Raw genomic sequence first — 24,412 nt, forward strand, 5'->3', positions numbered from 1 at the left:
CCCCGCCCCTTCTCCATGTTAAAAATGGGTTTCTAAATAATAACGTTATTATTTCAGCACGGTCCGTATTCTGCATCAGTTTCGTAAAAAGATTCCCGGATAACGCCGGGTTAATATCAGCTAGTCTTCAATAAAAATTGCCAATCATAAATACTTGCTTCCAATAATGCAACTGTGAATCCTACTGCAGCCTCTACTGCAAACCCTACTGCAACTTCTACTGCAGCCTCTACTGCAAACCCTACTGCAACTTCTACTGCATTTCAGCTGCTTATTGTAGATTTCTGACAGTAGAGGAGAAGAAGTACTCTAGCAGGCGACGGTCGTCTTTAGTCAACCCAAACAGAAAAACTGTCTTCTTCTTCCATTCCTTGCCGATCATATTTTGTTAAATCCCCTTTTGAGCTTCTCCACGATTCCCTGCAAATTTAAATTTAGTATGCACTAGGGAAAAGAGTTTAAAAAATACCACCCCAAAAGGCAACCACTGCGCCTTAACCCCCCATATATAAGCAGAAACCATTTTTCCCCACGATAATGGAAATGACAAATATGGGTACCACCTCCATGGGTGAGGGGAATCGACAAAGGCCGGACAAACTTTACGAGAACTCGGACGAATACGAAGAGAAGACCCTTTACGGATTAAAACTGGATGCCCTCACGTCGAAGTTAAGGACCCCTCAGTTCATCTATATCTTGACCTTTTTCTCCGCTCTGGGTGGTTTCCTCTTCGGCTATGACACCGGAGTCATTTCGGGGGCCATGATTTTGCTACGGAATACCTTCTTGCTTTCTTCGGTTTGGCAAGAGCTTGTGGTCGGCGTGACTATCGCTGCGGCGGCCGTCTTTGCCATTGTTGGGGGTCTGCTTAATGACCGCCTGGGTAGGCGACCCACCATCATGATTGCTAGTGTCATCTTCACAGTCGGGGCCTTCTTTATGGGAATGGCAGCCGATAAGTACGTTCTCCTTGGTGGACGAATTATCGTCGGAGCAGGAATAGGTGAGTCATTAGTATAGCGTTACATACATACATACATACATACATACATACATATATATATATATATATATATATATATATATATATACATATATACATATATATATACATATATATACATATATATACACATATATATACATATATATACATATACAGGTATATATATACATATATATATATATTATACATATATATACACATATATATACATATATATGTATATATATACATATATATATACATATATATATACACATATATATACATATACATACATACATATATATACATATACATACATACACACACACACACACACACACACATATATATATATATATATATATATATATATATATATATATATATATATATAACGCTATGTATTATTATTGTTATTATTTCAGCTTTTTAGCAACAGTTTCTTTTTCTTCTTTGTTGCCAGATTTTCTTTTCAAACTTCCAAAATACATGTTTCTTTCAAGACAGCTCATAGTGCGTAAATGAACTAACCAATTATTATTATTATTATTATTATTATTATTATTATTATTATTATTATTATTATTATTATTTTATCATATCACATAATTTGACACTTCTACAGTTTAACACCCCCTTTACAAAGCCATCCTTAAAATGGAAAGGTTAGTGGGTGGAAGAAGGCTTTCTTAACTCTTACGTTGCGCGGGCGGAACTTTCCCCAAAATAAAAGCCACTAATTTGCTTTTGGCATCTCCAACTGCACTAGTATCTATTGTTTTGCATTGTTCGCAACGTTGCCAGATCGTATGCATGTCGTAAAATTGTATTCAATAATGGGGACCCTAATTGGGGAGCTTTGAAGGGTGTGCTGTCACTTTCTACTTGCTATTAATTTTAAGTTCATCTGACTCATAAATAGCATCGGACACGATCCCATCTATGGGATAAATATTATCCGTCTTGCATATGATAAAAAACGGTACTGAGGCCTCAATTTTAGGTGTTATGGGGAGTGTAGAAAACTCGCGCGTATTTCTAACCCGAAGTAGTAGTATCTGTCAGACTATAATCTATGAATTAAACAAAATTTATCGTTTACACATGACTTATTTATAAAACGCCTACAACATAAATAATTTTACGAACCACTCGTATATTTATTTACCTCCTCTTTTGGGGAGGTTAGACACAAGTTCAGGCGAGATTTTGAAAAGCTAGCACACTGAGTGAAGTGCGCTCTAGCATTCAAAAATGCCTGAACAGTTACAGCGGCATTTCCCAATAGGGGCGCCTCATGAGATTAGTCATAAACTAACTCCCCCGCCCTTCTCAAGGAGAGAAGGTGAAGTGTAGGGCGGACTTCATCTTAACAGCAACAAAGCCACTTTTGGATTGATTATAAGCCATTCGTTTAGAAAATAGAATCTTTTAATATTTGTACATTTTAAGAAGTTGACGAAACATTAAATATTTTATCAAAATTAATGGGTTCAGAATTATATAAACGGAAAAGGGTTGATATACCGTCAAACAAAGCAACACTAATGTTACCATTTGCGATTGGCGTAAAATATTATATAAACCTAAAAATAAAAATATGTTTTTGAAAACCTTTCATTTTGCAAACTAAAAATAAACAAATAAAACAAAAAATATTTTAAATTTCAATTTTTCTTTTATTTTTAATAACTGCCCCCCCCAATAAAATGTTGGCAATTTCTTTAAATTTATTGAACATCCAATAAAAAGTTGATTTCGTTCGTTTTCTTTTAATTAATTACTTTATTCATTAATTTTTATTAAATTTAATCAGAATTTTTGTATAGATTTTATTTTATGTTAATTTATTAAACTAAAAACCTGGATTCAGGATTTTTAATAAAAATAAATCTATTTTTGGTAAATCATTTTTTTAATAATTGAAAGAAATGAACATTTTAGTTTTAATTCCAAAATTAAATATGGTCTAACATTCCTATATTCAGAATAAAATTAATTTTAGTTTTTATTAACGTAAATAATGGGTTGATTTCATTTAAGTTATCTAATTATCTATTTGAATATTTGAAAGACTTTTCGGTATTTTGCAATACAAACAGCAATCAGGAAAAGTAGTAATAAAAAAACAAATATAAATAAATTTATGAAAGTCAAGATAATTTACTCTTCTACCTACTTGGGTAAGATTTTTTGTTTTTTTAACTTATTTTAAAGCGTTCATTTACATTGAAATATAAATAGTGTCGGGTCTTAAGTTAGAAAAGAAAAAATGGCTGACAGAAATTTCAGTGTTTTTTAATACATACGTGAGAGTAAATTTTAAAGGACATTTTAATTAGTAAAACAATCTTCGTATAAAAATCGAAAATCAAAGCACAAAAACAAAAACAAAAAATGTAAAAAGACAAAGCAAAATAAAAAAAGACAAAAAAACAAATAATGCAAAAATAAAGCAAAAGTTATATTGTACGGATTCGTTATAGAATGAAGTTTTCATAAAAAAAAAAACACTTAATTTGATCAAGTAGTTTTTTCTTCTTTTTTTTTTACAGAGAAAAATCAAACTTAAATGAGATCGATCGAATCGTTACCATTCGCCTATTTCCGAGAACGTGGAGAGGGCGCCTTTAGACGAAAAATTGATTATCAAAAGACAAAATGAAAAAAGGATTAAAAAAAAAAACTCTGTAAAATAAGTGAAAAAACAAAAAAGATATTTTTCCGGCCATGTTTCAAAATAATCTCGTCAAATTTTGACAAACTTAAAGCGATGATTGGAGTTATCTCCCCTGGTGCCCCCCTCATCATCCGCGAAAAATAAGATGGCCGCGACACGATTGATCTCATTAAAGTTTAATTTTTCTTTGTAAAAAAAAACAACAAAAAAAAAACTACTTGATCAAATTACGTGGATTTTTTTTTGTATGAAACTTTATTCCATAACGAGTACATACAATATAATTTTTTTTCAATATTTTCATTTTTTAATTTCTTGATTAAACTGTACAAGTACATAAAAAAGGGAGAGAAATGAATTGAATTGTTTGAGATTATTCGGACTACTATTCTCATCGTGTTTTTTTTTTGTTTTGTTTTTTAAAACGTTTCTGCCGATGTAACATCCAAATTTCTTTCGATTTCCAATTTCGATAATGAGGGTTCCTAAGTTCCAAAAAAAAAAAAAAAAAAAGCAACAACAACAAAAAAAAAAAAACAGAAAAAGAAAATAGAAAGAAAAGAAAAAAAAGGAGGCCGAAGATTACATCGGCCGAAAACGTTGTGGATATAAGAATTATGATTACTTGTTATAATTCGCGACATATAATCAAAATTACGAATTCTTATCGAAAAAATTCCGAAACATAACAAAAAACAAAAAAAACAAAAACAAAAACAAAAAAACAAAAACAAAAAAAAAACAAAAAAAAAAAAGACAAAACAACCCCCCCCCCCCGATAATTAGATTTGGAAGTTTGTGTTTCATTCGGATTAATTTTATTTAAATAAATTCACTTATTCATAGAAAAATAAAAATTGTAAATAATAGAAAAAAATATCGAAAGTTAAAACTCGAAAGTTTACCAAACATGTCGAATAATTCCAAAGATAAAAATGAGGGGGACATAATGTTGGATTTGTGATTTTACAGGTAAACAATTTTGGGGGGTTGCGTACGTTTTTTGGCGTCCCACATTTTCCTTTTAAGAGGAAATTATTCAATTTGTATTTTTAAAATCGATATTTTTTTCATTTTTACAATTGATAAAAGTAAAAAAAATATTTGTAATGCATTGATTCGATATCGATTCTTTTTTTGAAGATAAATTTTCTAATAGAAATAGGACAAGAATCAAACTCTACTCTAGAGAGAGAGAGAAAGGGAGAGAGAGAGAGAGAGAGAAAGAAAGAAAGAGAGAGAGTAGAGATGGGAAAAGGAGAGAGATACAAAGAGGAAATGAGGAGAGGGAGGGAGAGAGAGAGAACTACTTTTAATTAACTGTGAACCTAACTCTAAATCTTACATAACACCCCCCCCCCCCACAGACACACATATTTCAACGACTTTTTTCGTATTGAAACAGAACAAAATCATCCTTTTCACAAGAAATATATTTTCAAATATTGTACTGGTATCTTATTTTCTTCGACTTAATTATTCAAAAGAAGTCTTACAATAAAGACGAAACGTTGATGGGCATATAACTTAGTTTGTTACTTTTTCATCTCTCTATCTCGTCGGAATACTATTTCCTATATTCTCATCACACACGCGCGTGCGTGTATGAAAATACTTATTGGAGAGAACTTGTATGCCTACTAGACACTGTCCTCGAGTGTCTAACGTTTCTCTTAACCCTAACCCAACTCAGTATTTGAGATGCAAAGGAGAACTTCAAATGTCTGTATCTCATATAGAGATGCAAGTGTGAGCCCCAGGAAGGGGGACCCTTTATTTCTGAGAACTTTGATTGTAATAAAATGAAATAAAACTAATGAACCGATCATTATGGATTATGGAATGTTTATTCAAGACAAATGGATGAATAACGCAGAAGTGTTTATAAATTTTACATTTAGGAGGTGTGCCCTAAAACACATTTTTTTTTTCGTTTGCGGTCATGCTGTAGTTTCGTTGCTTCAATTTTTGTTGCTTGTTTTTTCATTGATGTTACATATCTTCTCGTTGTGTCATCTTTGTGGCTACGACCTGTTGTTCAAATGACTTTGTTGGAGTTATAAAAGAATTAAGATAAAAATCCGGAATGGAGGTTTATTGAGAGAAATATGTTAAACAAGATGGATTCTTGGAATACCAAGAGATCACAAGAAATGTATAACATATTTAAATGGTCAATTGATGAAAAGCAAATAATGTTCTCAACTTGTTTATTAACTTAACATTTGAGAAGTAAATGCAACTTTCGAATATTTAGTCATATACAGATCAAGTGTTAGCCCTTTGATTTCTGAGAACGTCGATTGAAATAAAATGAAACAAAACAAAACAAAAATGAGAAAAGGAAAAACAATTAAACACAGGCAAAAATATCAAAAAACTTTGCCCGGTTCGTTCAGATAAATGAACATTCTCAGAAATAAGTCACTTGTTTGATGTTTTTCTTCCTGTGTTTAATAGTTTTTCCTTTCTGCTTTTTCATACATTCGGTCTTCACCTAGGCATTTCATTTGCGGAGATATCGTGTATTTTATCCTCATAGTGTGTGTGTGTGTGTGTGTGTGTGTGTGTGTGTGTGTGTGTGTGTGAGAGAGAGGGAGAAAAATATATAGAGAGAAAGAAAGAGAAAAAGAGAGAGGTAAGAAAATATGTTTGTGCATAAACTTTTTATTTTTTTATCGACCAACATTTTTAAGCAAAAGCTCGTAAATTAGTAACACGTAATAATAAAGTATATATATATATATATATATATATATATATATATATATATATATATATATATATATATAGTATTTCATTTGACTTACGCAAATGAAATTGCGTTTTAGCTTAAGCGACGCTTCGTCGAAGGCAGAAATAATGTGAAAAAAAACTATGTATATATATATATATATATATATATATATATATATATATATATATATATACATACATACATATATTAGGACCCCATGATACGGTGGTCCTAAGATATGGCTTTTTTCAGGTTATGATGTGTAATACGATGTATTTTCGGCCCCTGATTACGGTATTTGCCCCCACCGTACTGTGTTATTTGTAATGTTATTTGATACTGTACTGTATTTAGTTTCTAATTTTTAATGCCGTATCTCGGGGCTCTAATATATATATATATATATATATATATATATATATATATACATATATATATATATATATATACTCGTAGCCAAATTGAATATTGAAATGCTCATATCTTTGGTTCTATGGGACAAAACTACATAAAAATGTGTAGGCTTTTTGAAGATTGTAATGCTATTCTATGGTTCTCTGATGTGGCCTTGCTAAACCACTATGATACACACACACACACACACACACACACACACACACACACACACACACACACACACACACACACACACACACACATATATGTGTGTGTGTGTGTGTGTGTGTGTGTGTGTGTGTGTGTGTGTGTGTGTAAGTTCCAAATCTCAGCGATTTTTGATCAGAAGTTAACAAATGAAGACTCGTTGGAAAGATAATGACTTAAATTGTGTAGTGGGCTATGTGACATTTGCCCTTAAGGTGGCGCATTAAAGGGATCATCCGTCATCCAGAGCCTATTTTTGGCACTTTTTTACAGCCATAAAATGTTTTATCATAGTCATTTGTTTTCCTAGTTTTGCATATGAATTACAAAATATCTGATATTTCCCCTAAACCTCTGACCTTGATGGAGAGGAGACTAAAACTTGCTGCAATGGTTTCAAATGATCTGAAATAACAGCAATGGGAGACTTGATTCCAAATATTTCTCATGTGTTATATCTCCTTTCTTTGGTTTTCATACATAAAGTAAATTTCACAGTGTATAAGGATTATTTGATAGATATTGGAGATATTCATAATCGTACCCCATTTCCAAAAGAGGGGAGATATAACATATGACAAATATTTGGAATCAAGTCTCCCATTGCCGTTATTTCAGATCATTTGAAACCATGGAAGCAAGTTTTAGTCTCTCTTCCATCAAGGCCAGAGGTTTGGGGGAAATCTCTATATCTATAAAAGTGAAAGTGTCTGTCTGTCTGTGTGTGTATCTGTGTGGTTGTGTGTGTACATTTCCCTACACAATAACTCTGTCAATTTTAAGTCTACAGACTCGAAATTGGATATACAGGGTACTGAGATTTGGGAAAATCGATGTGAATGGTTTTCGGACAGAAATTTGGCGATTAAGGGATCAACGTTCAACGATTTGACAAACTAAGAACTCTACCAAACTCCTCCGACAATTTTCGGTCTAAACACTTGACATTTTAGATATAGGTTCATTGGACATGGATCTAACATAATAACTTGATTTGAGCCCAAAACAATAAATTTTAAGGTTTCATAATAGGGGTCAATGTTTAAACAATTGACCACTTTTTTTTTTTTGCTCAACATACATATCCAAATACCCTGGCAACGCAGGGCACCCATACCAATATACCTCTTTTATATATATATATATATATATATATATATATATATATATATATATATATATATATATATATATAGGTTTGAGGTGTTCAAAAGTTGGAACTAATGAAGACAACGAGGTTGTTAAATAGTGCTCCATAAAAAGAGCGGAATATTTCTTTTATTAGGGGTAAACAGTTACATATGGTCGCTACAAATAGCCATCTGTTTCAGTCAAGGAGACTTCATCAGGCGACCTTGAACCTCTCGACGCCAAAAATATCCTTTTGGCATCGAGAGGTTCCAGGTTCCCTGATGAAGTCTCCTTGACTGAAACAGATGGCTATTTGTAGCGACCATATGTAACTGTTTACCCCAAATAATAATTAAATATATATATATATATATATATATATATATATATTTATATGTATATTGATAAATTGAGAGAGAGAGAGAGAGAGAGAGAGAGAGAGAGAGATTTGTGTAAAAATATGTTTTTTTCATAAACTTTTTATATTTTGATAGACCAATCTTTTCAAGGTAAAAGCTCAACGACTGTCAACATATAACAACAGAGAACATATAAATAAACAATTTTATGCTGCATTTAAATGACCAAGATTTTATTCACCCCCCCCACACGTATATATAAATATATGTACACTACTAGATTAATGGAACATTCAAATATCTATGTATCTCATATACAGTTCAAGTGTTCATCACAGCATGTGGGGGGGGGGCACTTAATTACTAGGAACATCGACTGAACAAAACAGCTGATGATCCCCATTTTATATACAACACTTTAAGTTAAAATTTCTTTTTTGTTTCCACCATTTTATAGTTAAATTCATTTTCGTAATTGTTGATTTCCTAGCGGAAAGTCGGTTTATGCAAGTGTTAAGTTTGCGATTTGTTGAATTTATTTGGTATTCCTGAATCGCATATTTTTCAATTTTATTTTAGTATTCTTTATTAGATATTCTAAGTTTCTTCAGACTATATACATACATACATACATATATGATGATTGCAACGTCTTGTCAGACGAGTGCCACTCCCTCAGACACTTAAAGTCCATAAGCCCAAATGCCTGAGGGAGTATCTATACACAGATGATGTTACAGAGTCTTAGCTTTGTACGACAGCTAAGTCTCTCTCTCGGTTCAAAATGTTGAGATCCAGCAACAAGCAAGAGCAAGATAGCCAGCAACAAATCAAACTGCAGACCAGCTTAATGCGGGTACTGGTCTCCCGCTTCATGGTTTTTTAAATAAGAGATTTGCTTCTCCTAGAAAGGTTCCCTTCACTACGGCTTACGGGAGCCCTCTCCACCCCAACACATATATACATACACACAACTATACACGGTGCTAGTTGGCCGTTGACCCCGAAAAAGGGTTCATTCGCCCTTTGAAAGGTCTTATTTTTAATCCTTCAGGGAGACTAGCCACCCTCCTCAACATACATACATACATACATACATATATATATATATATATATATATATATATATATATATATATATATATGTATCTGTGTGTGTGCGTGTGTGTGTGTTCGTAGTATATTTATTTATGCAAACATTATTGGCTAGATATATGCATACATGTTTTTGCTGCAACTCTTCCAGAGAAACAGTGTCACTAGGTCCACCATAAAAAGATGAGTTTTGATAATGCCGTTTCTTTGCAAAGAGTCATAGCTGAATCATGTATACACATATGTAGCCAATAATGTTTGTATAAATACAAATACGATTATTATGCTGTATATAAATCGAGTACTTTTTGATAAACACATGAGATCCAGTAGATCTACATCTAGGAAGCTAAAACTAAACGACAAATATCATTGTGTGCGTGTGTGTTTAGTCATCAAAACCTCAAGAGTATAAACTTAATTCATTACAAATTGTTTCATTAGACGGGATAAAAATTATCTGTCCATATCGTCAGATGATTCAAGTTAAAATAAAAATCTTTTTATTTTAACTTGAATCATCTGACGATATGGACAGATAATTTTTATCCCGTCTAATGAAACAATTTGTAATGAATTAAGTTTATACTCTTGAGGTTGTGATGATTAAACACTTAATCGACTCTACTAACGCACTGAGCACTTTTTATCCTTGTTTTTTTTTACCACATATACCTCTTAATACATACATATATATATATATATATATATATATATATATATATATACATACATATATATATATATATATATGTATATATATATATATACATATATATATATATATATATATATATATATATATATATATATATATATATATATATATATAACCCTAACCTGAAAATTAATCTACTGATGAGTTAACGACATAATAGATTCACTGATTGATATAATAATTAAGTGATTGATTTTGCGCTACGAAACAGATACTGTCAAGAATTGTATAAGTCACACTGAATTAAAGGAATAAATTATAAGATGGTCAACATCATGAATTTTGGAATATAACTTTTTGTCATTTATTCTCTCTCTCTCTCTCTCTCTCTCTCTCTCTCTATATATATATATATATATATATATATATATATATATATATATATATATATATAATGAAATTTTAATATATCTTATTTGAGTATTCTGTCTAACAATAAATTCATGTAAAATGTATTTTTGCAGTCTTAAATGTGTGTTTATATATATATATATATATATATATATATATATATATATATACATGTATGTATGTATGTATGTATGTATGTGTGTGTGAGAGAGAGAGCAAAAAATCACTATTAAAGTAAATCACTATTAAAAAATCACTATTAAAAAATCACTATTAAAGTAAATCTTTATGAATATGTAATTTTAGTTTAGTGACGCATCTTAAATTGCAATATAATTATAAAACTACAGATCCAATATTTGTATAGATTTAATTTTTTTTAAAGAGGAATGTAAGACGCTTAAAAGTAGAAAGTAGACAAGGATCTTTTTTGTTTTGTTTTAATTAATTTCATTGATTAAATTTATTAAAAAAAAAAAAAAATACTCGATACAGAGTAGTGATATCGTTTCGGTTTGTGAAACGTGGTCCATTCATTCATTCCTACAAAATCGTAGTAGCAGTTTTAAGAAACCTGTTTAAATATACGAACCACCCCCACATTTATTGGAGAATTCGCCGAAATAAATTAACATGAATGGCACATTTTCCCATGAAACGGGTTAACTAAACTTCACTTAAATATTTCATCTAAGTTAAACTTCATTTTTTTTTACTAAATAGAAAGTTTAGTTATTATATATATATATATATATATATATATATATATATATATATATATATATATATATATATATATATATATACGTATAAATCAAATATTATTAGTATTAATATATATATATATATATAACTAGCTCTACCTACGTATTGAGCACTTTTGAAGTAAATACTTAAAGGTTACGCATAAATCTATACTTTCGTATATTAAATTTATGCGAATAAATGAAGTAGTTATATATATATATATATATATATATATATATATATATATATTAATACTAATTATATTTATGATTTAAATATATATATATATATATATATATATATATATATATATATATATATATATATATATATATATATATATATATATATTAATACTAATTATATTTATGATTTATACGGTGCCCATTTTTCTGGTTTTGGAGAATCTTATTACTTTTTTTTTTCGCCTCGGCTAAATCACTCTCATCCACGTTACAATAAGGAAATTCTACTTTTTTTAGGCGATTTCGTATGAACACCCTGAAAAACTTAGCACAAAGAAAAGAAATGGAAAACATTTAGAAGTTAGAAAGGGGGAGCAGTTTCGCACATAAATTAAACATATTTAAAAAAAAAAAATATTGAATAAATAAAATCTTAAATAATAATACATGGGATTTATAGGCGTCGCGTGCGTCCACTGCTAACGATGAGTGTTTTTTTAATTTTCTTAAATAATTTGATCCCCACCCACATTCCATCCTTACAGATCATCACAGTGTTGTTTTACAGCCTACCCGACACTCATTAACCCTTGTCCTCGAGTGGCTACCCGACACTCATTAACCCCTGTCCTCGAGTGGCTTTTGGGCCTTGACAAACGGTGATTCCCGTAGTAAAAGATATACTCTGATAAACTTCGCAGAAAGAAAAAACAACATTTAGAAGTTAAAGTTTCGCATATAAATTTAACATAAAATAATACCCACGGATCGTCGTCGTCGTCGTCGTCGTCATCATCATCATCATCGTCATCGTCATCGTCATGATCATGACCATCATCATTTTAAAGCCAGTTAAAATGACTTCGACAGTTTAAAAGCTTCCTAATTCCGTTCAAATTTTGAAGATTCATGAAGTAATTTTTTGCTTTTTTTCCAACTATTAACAAAAGATTAAAACGGCTGATTTGTTTACGAAAAATACAAAATGCATTCTGATAGATTTAACTTCATAATATTTAATGTAATTCAAGACTGGTCTGATCGTTGATATTGAATTTTATTTTATTTTTTTGTTCAGAGATATAATCTTAATTTACTCTTTGAAATTATTAGAATCGAACTTTAAATTCGATGTTTTAATCGCTGGCGGCCATTTTTGCACGAAAATCCTTTTTATTTAACAAGCAAAAGCACCCGAGAAAATTCAATAATAACGAGTCGTCGATAATTTATGGATTTAATACAATAAAACTTGTAATAAATTTAAAAAAAAAAAAAGAAAAAAAAGAGGGTGGAGGTCACCGAGAACGTTTTTGAATGGAAGCTCAAATTTAATGACGTTTATACAATTTAAGAGTGACAATCAATTTTATCCAACATTTGTGGGTAAAAATATGTGAGATATTCCAACGGCCGCTATACTAAAATTGATCCAAAACTTTCAACACAAACAAAATCTAAATTTTCAACTATCAAAAACAAAAGCTTGCTAATCAAATAATGTAATCAACTACGTACTGTACTGTTATGTTGTACTGTACGTTACGAATTGATCTCTATTGATAGTATATTTATTTATCTGGTTATTTATTTATCTCCTGTGCATAATGTTAGACACAAGGTAAGGGGAGGCTTAGAAAAGTGCAGATTACAAAGTGAAGTGCATTCTGGCCTACAAAAATATCTGAGCAGCCCCAACAGAAGCGCCTAAAGCAATTAGCAATAAACGAAGTGAACGGTAACATTTAATGCTACTAAGAGTAAGCTTCTTTCTTTTAAAAACGACATTAAAAGACCATCTCAGCCAACGGTTGTCATGACTAATAATACGCTAGATGAGAGTCCATCTTTCAGACTCCTCGGCCCAACATTCACAGGCAACATGAATTAAAACAAATATATCGAGGATATTGACAAAGCTGCTGCAAAGAACGTAGGCTCTTTCTACCGTGCAAGATAATCACTCACATTAGAAAATATCCTATATTTTTACAAAGTTACTAATTCTAGTCTCTCACACTTAGACAAAATTAAAAAAAAAAGTCTCCAGTCTAACCCGTACTATCAACTAAGCTCCAACCCCTGGCCCATCGCCGCAATGTTACATCTCTGCGCCTGATTTACATTAATTACAAATAATGGAATGTGATCTGACGATTTCCTAGCACTTGTGCTCCCTTAACGTAAATACCCCCGATCAACTCGACAAACAGCAAAATCCCTCCCCTTCACTTTTAAGGTTCTTAGATGCTGGAGGGTCTTCTACACTAATAGTTCCTTTCCTCAGACTGCTAGATTTTGGAACCCCTCCTCTGCTTTTTTTGGTTTCCGTGACTTTACTAATATGCAGACGTTTACGTGTAACGCGAACAGACATCTCGTTGCTCAACTCCCCACACCGTTTTGTTGGTTTTTATTAGACCTCTCCCACTGCAAGAATTTAGACACCAGGGTCGAAAAGTGGGGTTTAGAAATAAGCGCACACGAGAAGGAGCCCTCTCACCTGCAAAAAGTGCCTGGGCAGCACGGTCGGCATTCTCCGGTGAGGGTGCCTCAGGCGATTAGCAATAAACTAACTCTTTCTCAAAGAGAGAAGACAAAGTCTGGGAGGGTAGACCTCCTAGAACTGCACAGAACTAAACTTCCACTGCAAAAACAAATTCCTAATGAACCGCCCCCTTAAGTAAACACTTCATTAAATCTCCATACTAACGTACTGTACTTGCAATAACCCTTATCCCTGAGTGGCTTCCGGGCCTTGATAAGTGGTGACCACCGTGTAAAAAAAAAAAATCAATAGGGACCGGATCATTAAAGGAATGGTCTCATCTCTCTTGAGTTTGGGGAAGTACATTATAGACATGATTTCAATTTGTAGCCCCTCATGTCTAAGTGACAATACGCCTTATTTGGGATGAAAAAAAAAATCATAACAAATACATAAAAAAAATAAATCTTTTAACCTAACATACAAATTTACCTTGTTGGAGTTTTAAAGTTAGACCCCAAATAGCAGCCCTTTCAGCCTAGTTAGTTTTCGGTTGTTATTGTTGCGCCGTGTTCTCAGTAATAATGTAGTAAAAACAAGATACTTTATATATATATATATATATATATATATATATATATATATATATATATATATATATATAGAGAGAGAGAGAGAGAGAGAGAGAGAGAGAGAGAGACAGAGAGAGAGAGAGAGAGACAGAGAGATAAAAAGGAACAAACCGTATTATGTGTTCATCAACGTTTCGTCTTTATTTCGAGACTTCCTATTATATACTTTTTATTTGTTTGACATAAGTACTAATATGTTGCTACACATTCATGAGCATGTTTCGGTCAGCTAGTTACCAGTAACTAGAGACCTCTTCAGGCGATGTTGCTGGCTTATACAAAAAATTTAGCCGGTAAACTACTTCTGTATTGAGCACTCTTGTATTAACCTCGTTAAAACTTCGTTGGTTATTTTGCCTCTGGAAAATATTAACCTGGCATTATATATATATATATATATATATATATATATATATATATATATATATATATATATATATATATATGTGTGTGTGTGTGTGTGTGTGTGTGTGTGTGTGTGTGTGTGTGTGTGTGTGTGTGTGTGTGTGTATTATTTTCCAGGGGTAAAGTAACCACTGAAGTTTACCGAGGTCAAACGAGTTTAACAAAAGTGCTCTGTACCGAAGTAACTCATGACTGTATAGCAACATATTACTTCTTATGTAAGAACACACACACACACACACACACACACACACACACACACACACATATATATATGCGGGCGTGTGTAGAAATTATAAACCATTTGAAGTGCATCTAAATACCGATTCTCAACAAAGCGGCCATCTTTTTTTAGACCGTAACGTAAACAAAATGGCTGCTTTTCTCAGAATATGCATTTAGGCAAACTGTAAAGGTTTATAAATTCCATTAAATACATCATTATATTGTTTTGTCTTGACGCAAATAGACCACCACAGCTGAGTCGATAATCCCAAAATCAATAGTTTTTTTTAGTTTTTTTTTTTTTTTTTTTTTTTTTTTTTTTTTTTTTTTTTTTTTTTACTAATTTCACAACTATATTTCTTCTCAAATAATTCATGTCGGTAATATTAATGATGATCGCCAACAGGAGATTGGATTCCTAATTCCCAGGCAACGCCAAATGTTTCTGTTAATAAGTAATAAACAATTTGTATCCCCACCCACTTGCGATAGAGACGATATTCTAACCACATCCGTTTATATGCAGGTGAGCTGTTCGGCAGGGGGCGGTATGACATCTGATTAACCTCACAATCGATTACTTGTTTGTTTGTTTTTTGTTCTTTTTTTTTTTTTTTTTTTTTTTTTTTTTTTTGTAATTTATAAAAATTGCGATAAAAGATCGATTTAGTCATTAAAAGTAGTATCGTACTTTGGGGCAATTGCGCCCTATCCGAGGGTAACTAACTAAAAAAAAAGTGCTCTTTATATGCGTGGTTGCCAAAAGAGCAGTTTTAATTAGTTTGCGCAATTACCCTGGACTTGGCGCAATTACCCCAAAGTATGGTATTATGTTTTTTTTTTTTTGTTTTTGTTTTTTTGTACTTTTGCTAAACGAAGACTCATTTCCATTAAAAGTTCAATTAGTATCATGCATCTAAAATTTCATCCAGAAAAAGGGCTGCTAATGGGTAAAAATTGAAAAATTGATACTGGGGGGGGGAATCGGATTTTTATCTGTCAACTGTTTAAGGAATACGCATGCGTTAATGGTTCACGTGCCAGATTACTTATGTTAAGAATAAGTAGGTTTGAAAATACTTTTTAAAGATCGTCGCAAGCTGGTTTAATGGTTATCGTACTTGACTAACGGTCTTTAGGTTTTGGTTTCGATCTAAAGTCGAGTATCTTTTTTTTACTTACAAGAAGTTTAGAAAAAAATCATACTCGCATGCACATGTCTCGTTTTTTTTTTTTTTTTTTTTTAACTTCATTTTTTAAAAAGGAATTTAACGTTACGTTTAATACCGGGTAACGCCGGATACGTCTTCTAGTCTCACAATAAAACTCAAATTATAACTCGAAGTGATCTCTCATTCAATATTTATTACTAGTAAGATTAATAAGTAATATTTAACGAAAATGACAACATAAAACCACTTTAAATGCTTACATATATTTTATCGTGTTCTTCCAAGGCCGCGACTTTTATCAATTACCATTTTTTTTAAAATTATTTATGGTTCTTTTTGATTTAATTTACAACTTAAAAGCGGTTTTTACGTATTGTTCATCCCTCCCTCTTCCGTTTATAGTTCGATACGCTTTATTTTTAGAGTCGATGATTGCCTCCCCCCCCCCAAATGTATTTGCCGACGACGAGGGAAAGAAGTAAAAGGCGTCTGATGGTTCAGTAACTACTGTAGACCACCACGCTAAGTCCCCCCCCCCCCGTAGAAGAAGGCGGTAAAATGGAACATTCCGTGTCTTGTGGAGAGGGGGGTGCAAGGTGGAATAAAAATTCAACTAAAAATAAATATATCTCCTGGGTCGGATCACGTGCAGGTAGAAAAATTGAACATTTTAAACGCTTCCCCTTCTTCCGCTACGATATAAGTATATATAAAAATAACAAATAAAAAAAGACGAGTCACACACAGAACGAACCAGGTGCTTTGGAATGACAGGTGCGCCGTCGAAAATTCAGATTTCTTATAGTTTATGAACACAACAGAACTTGAACCCGAACACTAACAAAAGCATTAATACTTTGTTAATTTGAGCTAAGATCAAAGTGTAGTATACGTAATAGAGAACAGTGAGCGACCTACCTTTCATAAAAGGTTAGGTAGGTCTTATTAACCTGCATTTTTCTTTTTTGGGGGGTATTTTTCGTGATCATTATGACCCATCATTTTTGTTGTAATTAAATTTTATCATATATATATATATATATATATATATGGGAAAGAGTAAAGAAAAACCTACAGCTTTAGAAAAATATCAACGTTTCGACACATTTTCTAGGGACTTCTTCAGGATGATAAAATGATTAATGAAAATTAAGCTTAAAACATGATGATCCGAAAGATATTCCTGCTACATTTCTTTAAAGGTGATCATTCATAATTAGTCCTCGAAAATGGGGGGCGAAACGTTCATTTTTTTTTTCTTTCCCGTAGCGTCATACCATCGCATTCATTATTTTACACACACACACACACACACACACACACACACACACACACACACACACACACACACACACACACACACATTTATATCATATATATATATTATATAAATACACCATTTAAATTATATATATATGTATATATATATATATATATGTGTATATGTATATATATGTGTATATATATGTGTATATGTATATATATATGTATATATATGTGTATATGTATATATATATGTATATATATGTATGTATATATATATATATATATATGTATATATATGAGCAAACAGTTAATGAAATATGTTAAAAACACTTTGAAATGAGTTAAAAACATATTTAATCTGAAAAGGAAACACTAGATAAATGGATAGTCCTTAATCCGTGGAGTTTCGAAGAAATACTCTCCTTCTCATTAAAGGGTAGGAATTAGCAAAATGCGGGATCGGATTTTGCATGCAGAAGTATTTGATGAAACAACAAGTAAGTCAAAGATCTTACTTGAAAACAAAATAAGTTAAGCAGAGGGAATATGGTAAAGAAAAAGGTGATTACACATGAATGGATAGTCTGGTAGAAGATAAAAAATCCAGTGACGGTAAAATCCAAATGTAAAACTTCAAGAAAGTTAAAAGAATTTCCATTTGTACAAGTAAAAGTTTATTTGTATATATATGTATATATATGTAATATGTATGTATATATATATATGTATATATATATGTACATATATATATATATATATATATACATGACTTGACTTTTGCATTTTAAACTTTAATGTAAACCATTATATAAAAATAATTATATAAAATCAATAGTAAGTTCTCTGCAGTGCAATGTAAACTACATTATATTGTGGACTTAGTTTCTGCGAGAGACATGTGAAGCTTCTTCCAGATGCATCACGATGGGCCCCCACTAGAGCAGGCAATCAATCGATTTGATTGAAAAATGGGTTATTTTATCGATTTCGATGACAATAAAAATATGGGAGTGTGAAACATTCGGTGATTAACATCCCGGGCAACGTCGGGTCATCCTGCTAGTGCATCCATATGAAAATTAAATCACACGGTATTACGTGACCAATGCTAAATCGACCCTTCTTAGAAAAGAGGACAATCCAGTTTCTCCTTGATGGACGTACATCCAAATAGCATTATATTAATCGGCTGAAAAAATTAAAAAAAAGATGCAATAATAATAGCATGTATCTCGTGTGATTAATATATATATATATATATATATATATATATATATATATATATATATATATATATATATATATATATATATATATATATATAAGATGAACATATAAGAACGACAAACAACCACAGAATTCGCGCATAAGCCTGAAGAATCCTAGAGTGGATGAAACGCGGAATATTCAGTGTAGCTTAATCGCCATATACATTATATATATATATATATATATATATATATATATATATATATATATATATATATATATATATATATATATATAGAGAGAGAGAGAGAGAGAGAGAGAGAGATCCTTATAAATGAACCGCGTAAAAAAATAGTTGGGAAAAAAAAGCTCGCAAAAGATTCGACCAAGTGGAAAGTTTGTTTCTTACATTTAAAAATAAATTTCTTTAAAAAAAAAACAAAAAAAAAAAAACAAATTTACTTTAAAAAATATATATAACGTTTTTAGCTTTCTTAAATTTCGAATTCGAAATGGTCCGGACATCTGATTAGAATTTGTTTGACCGAGTTGTATATTGAGTGGGTGGGAAGAAAAAAAATAACGTGAGATTGATTATTAGGTGGGGACAACCATCCTCCGCTCACACGCCCCCCCACCTCGCTCTCTCTTCTCTACACAGATATTGTCCCTAAAGGACAACACATCTGAATACGTTAACGAACATATGTGCACTTACTAGCAGGGAGACCCGACGTTACCCGGGATTGAATGATGATCAACGAATGTTTTACACTCCCGTATTTTTTTTTTATCACCGAAATCGATAAAATAACCTATTTTTCAATCAAATCGATTGATCGCCAGTTCTAGTGGGGAACCCATGGCGATGCACCTGGAAGAAGCTTCACATGCCTCTCGCAGTGACTAAATCCACAACACATTGTAATTCACATTGCACTGTAGAGAACCTACTATTGATTTTATAAAATTATTTTTATATGTAATGGCTTGAATTACAGTTTAAAATACAAAAGTCAAGTATCATGCTTCAGTTGTGTTCTAAACAGAAACATTTATTTCGAATGTGCCTCTGCCATATCAAAGAACCTACTGTTGATTTTATATGCTTGGCCTTACTCCTTGTGCAGTGATAATGTCTTGAATTTAATTTTCAAAATGAAAAATTCAAGTACCATTGTGAAATTGTGTTTTAACATTCATTTCGAACGCGCTTCTGCTATATCAAAGAACCTAATGTTGATTTTATATGTTTGGCCTTTCAGCTTGTGCGGTAATAAAACTTCTCAAATACACTTGTGATGTTAGGCTGTGTAAGATGTTAACTTTGCTCAAAATCGCCTGTTTCTTTCTTTCATCGGATTATTTTGATTATCGATTATTGATTATTTATCGAAGACATTCCGATACAAAACCTATCTAAGAACACTGCTAAGCACGTAATATACATTTGTGTGAAATATTATTAAAATCGACGGAGCTGTTTCCGAATCCATAGGGAACTAATAGACATACAAACTAAGTTCTTATATATATATATATATATATATATATATATATATATATATATATATATATATATATATATATATATATATATTTGGATTTTACCGTCACTGGATTATTCATCTTCCACCAGACTATCCATTCATGTGTAATCACCTTTTTCTTCACCATATTCCCTCTGCTTCACTTTTTTTTGTTTTCAAGTAAGATCTTTGACTTACTTGTTGTTTCATCAAATACTTCTGCATGCAAAATCCGATCCCGTATTTTGCTAATTCCTACCCTCTGATGAGAAAGAAAGTATTTCTTCGAAACTTCGTGGATTAAGGACTATCCATTTATGTAGTGTTTCCTTTTCAGATTAAATATGTTTTTAACTCATTTCAAAATGTTTTTTAACATATTTTATTAACTGTTTGCTCATATTATAAGCTCTATTTCCTATTTGGTTTTATTGAGCTTTTACATCTGGCTGAGATAATTTTATAAATATTAATTCTTTAATAGTTATAATATACTTTAATTTTACCATCTTGGATCATTTTGGTAAATTTAATTGTAATTTTTATTTTATATATATATATATATATATATATATATATATATATATATATATATATATATATATATATAGGGTGTTTAAAAAGTCACTTTATTTTTATGATATCTTTCTGTAATTTTAACACAATCTGACTAAGACATTGGGAAATTCTTAAAAAAAAAATGCAAAATTCAAACAATTTTTATTTGTGAGAAATAATGTCTTTTAAATTCTGCCCATTTTTAGCTTCGCATATTTGTGTTCTTTCAACAACAGACTTGACTAAACCCGACTTTTTCTTGTGGGGATATCTTAAAGAAAGAATCTATGTTAACAAACCACAAACCCTGCAAGAATTGAAAGAAAACATCAGGAACGAAATAAGGGAGTTAAATCGCAATCCAGAGATTCTGCAATCTGTCATGAATGATTTTTTTGGAAAGAGAACAAATATGCGAAGCTGAAGATGGGCAACATTTAAAAGACATTATTTTTCATAAATATGTTGTGTAGTGGGGGTTTCATATTGAAGAAATATGACGCTGAGTTCGTATTGGGGCATATAATACACAAATGACGATGATAATGAGCGGAAGACATTTATACATATACAGTTCTGTTCTTAGACGCTGGTGACTTCATATATATACTGAGGGTGATAGGGTGATAGATGCACAGTTCTTATATTTCTTGTAACCCATATAGAGAGGAGGAGGGGGAGGAGAGATACATATTCTTGGAAGCGTTACTCAATGTTCATAATAAGATGTTAAACACAATAAATCTTTCAATTTGTGGAATGACGGCACGAAGACAAACAGTTACAAATATCGAGGGTGGTTCTTTATTTCATTGGACCGGTCGAATGATGATGACGTCAGCAATTCACATTTGTTCTACATAGTTTAATCCTCTACCCTTCGCTTTCAAGGGCAGTTGACCACTGACTGATCTCTCCTGATCTCTACTGACTAGCAGACTCAACTGTTCTGCCTCCTCTCTTCGACTGCCTGCTGTTGCTTTGTTTCTCTCCTCTTTTTATTGATATCTCTTCGACCTGTTAACCTATTTCCTCGCCAGCTTGCTATTGCACTTTTGCTGGTTTTCGGTCTGACCCATACTGATTGACGTCATGGATTCAGGTCGCTACAAATCCCGGGATTTTCATTGTTTAACACATTACCTTTTGATTTGTGGAATGATGACACGAAGACAAACAGTTACAAAATATCGCTGGTGATTCTTTATTTCATTGGGCCGGTCGAATGATGATGACGTCAGCAATTCACATTTGTTCTACATAATTCAATCTTTCTACACTTCGCTTCCAAAGGGGCTGTTGACCACTCTGCCAACTTACTGACTCTCCTGATCTTTGCTGACTGTCTAGCAGACTCAAATGTCTACCTCAACTATCCTGATCTGACTAAATCTAGCTCCTATATTGAGAATCCCCCTTTTGCTATGACGTCAGAAGTGTGCTTCCCAAACGTGACCAATTCACGTGGCTAAGCACATGTTTTTCCAAACACACTTTTGACAAAAAAGAATTCTTAACTAACCTATTTTTTTAACAATGTATTTTTAATTTGTATTGTTCATTCTTTTTAGCTGACATCTTTAACATTCCGTTTTGCGAAAGAATGAACAATTAATTATTTTTACGATATAAACAATATCTAACTATTTATAATAGAATTTAACAATAGACCTTTTTAACATTCTGATTTCTAACATTCTATTTCTTAACCTTGCTTAAAAGGTTCGATTCTCGGTTTATCCTAATCTCATTTTCAGCCCCTTTTCCTGTAACAAATAGACATTGTTTGAATTTTGCATTTTAAAAATAAAAGATTCCCAATGTCTGAGATTGTGTTAAAATTGCAGAAAGATATTAAAAATAAAGAATCTATTTCAGTTCTAAACCCTTTATATGCCCCTAAAAATTTGAATTTTTAGTCTATTGATATTCGTATTAACTCCCCCCCCCTTTTTTTCTATTTATTATATATTTATTAGTATTTATTTGCTTCCCCACGAAAGCAAAATGTGACACAAGGTCGTTTTTAATGTGGGGTCAAACCAGCACCCCTCCCCCAAATGCAAAAGAGGCACTCTGGTAAGGACCAAAAAATAATAATTGTCTCAGTATAGAGGGTTTCCCCTCCATTGACCGACTGCAAATTACCTTAAGAATAGCATCAGGACAGCAGATACTACACGGTATTTATTTGCTCCCCCACCGAGCAAATTAGGCACAAGGCCGATTTTTAATGTGAGGAGTGAAGGGGAAATGGGGACCAACTCCCCGGGGAGTAGGGGAGTTGGATAATGACAATTGGTATGAAGGGTTGCCCCTACATTGACCAAGGTCTTATATGTGGGGTTTCCCCCACATATGGTCTTTGCTTGCAGTATCTGCCGGAACAGATACTACACTTTGATTATTTATTTGCCTCCCCACTGAGAAAATTAGGCAGGAGGCCGTTTTTTAATGTGGAGATAGGGGGAAGGGGGAGGGAAATGGGGATCCAGCTCCCGAGAGGAGGGAAGTGGGAGCTGGATTAGAAACTGTTGGTATGAAGGGTTGCCCCTTCAGTGACCAAGGTCAGATATGTGGGGTTACCCCCACATATGGTCTTTGCTAGTCATAGCTGGTCTTTGCTAGTCATAGCTTTGCAGTATCTGCCGGAACAGATGGTATTTATTTGCTCCCCCACCGAGCAAATAAGGCACAAGGCCGATTTTTAATGTGAGGAGTGAAGGGAAATGGGGACCAACTCCCTGGGGAGTAGGGGAGCCGGATAATGACAATTGGTATGAAGGGTTGCCCCTACATTGACCAAGGTCTTATATGTGAGGTTGCCCACACATATGGTCTTTGCTTGCAGCATCTGCCGGAACAGATGGTATTTATTTGCTCCCCCACCGAGCAAATTAGGCACAAGGCCGATTTTTAATGTGAGGAGTGAAGGGGAAATGGGGACCAACTCCCCGGAGAGTAGGGGAGTTGGATAGTGATAATTTGTATGAAGGGTTGCCCCTACATTGACCAAGGTCTTATATGTGAGGTTGGCCACACATATGGTCTTTGCTTGCAGTATCTGCCGGAACAGATACTACACTTTGATCCCGGCCCAAAGGCCAAGCTTTTTTTTTTTTTTTTTTTTTTTTTTTTAATTGCTTCCCCACTGAGCAAATTAGGCAGGAGGCCGTTTTTTAATGTGGAGATAGGGGGAAGGGGGAGGGAAATGGGGATCCAGCTCCCGAGACGAGGGAAGTGGGAGCTGGATTAGAAACTGTTGGTATGAAGGGTTGCCCCTTCAGTGACCAAGGTCAGATATGTGGGGTTACCCCCACATATGGTCTTT

At 32.5% G+C, this 24,412-nt stretch overlaps 1 protein-coding gene across 1 annotated transcript in view; it reads left to right on the top strand.

Annotated features, from left to right (window-relative positions):
- Positions 1-230: 230 nt before the first annotated feature.
- LOC145293692 (proton myo-inositol cotransporter-like) overlaps positions 231-24,412 on the top strand; it is a 383,417-nt gene continuing 359,235 nt past the window's right edge. The window contains exon 1 of the mRNA XM_080140102.1: positions 231-1,006. Coding sequence (XP_079996228.1) covers positions 538-1,006 — 469 coding nt within the window. The 5' untranslated portion in view covers positions 231-537. The remainder of the gene's footprint in view (positions 1,007-24,412) is intronic.

This window comes from Euprymna scolopes, chromosome 15 (genome assembly GCF_053919585.1).
Source record: "Euprymna scolopes isolate OS-2025 chromosome 15, ASM5391958v1, whole genome shotgun sequence".
NCBI classification, from domain to species: domain Eukaryota; kingdom Metazoa; phylum Mollusca; class Cephalopoda; order Sepiida; family Sepiolidae; genus Euprymna; species Euprymna scolopes.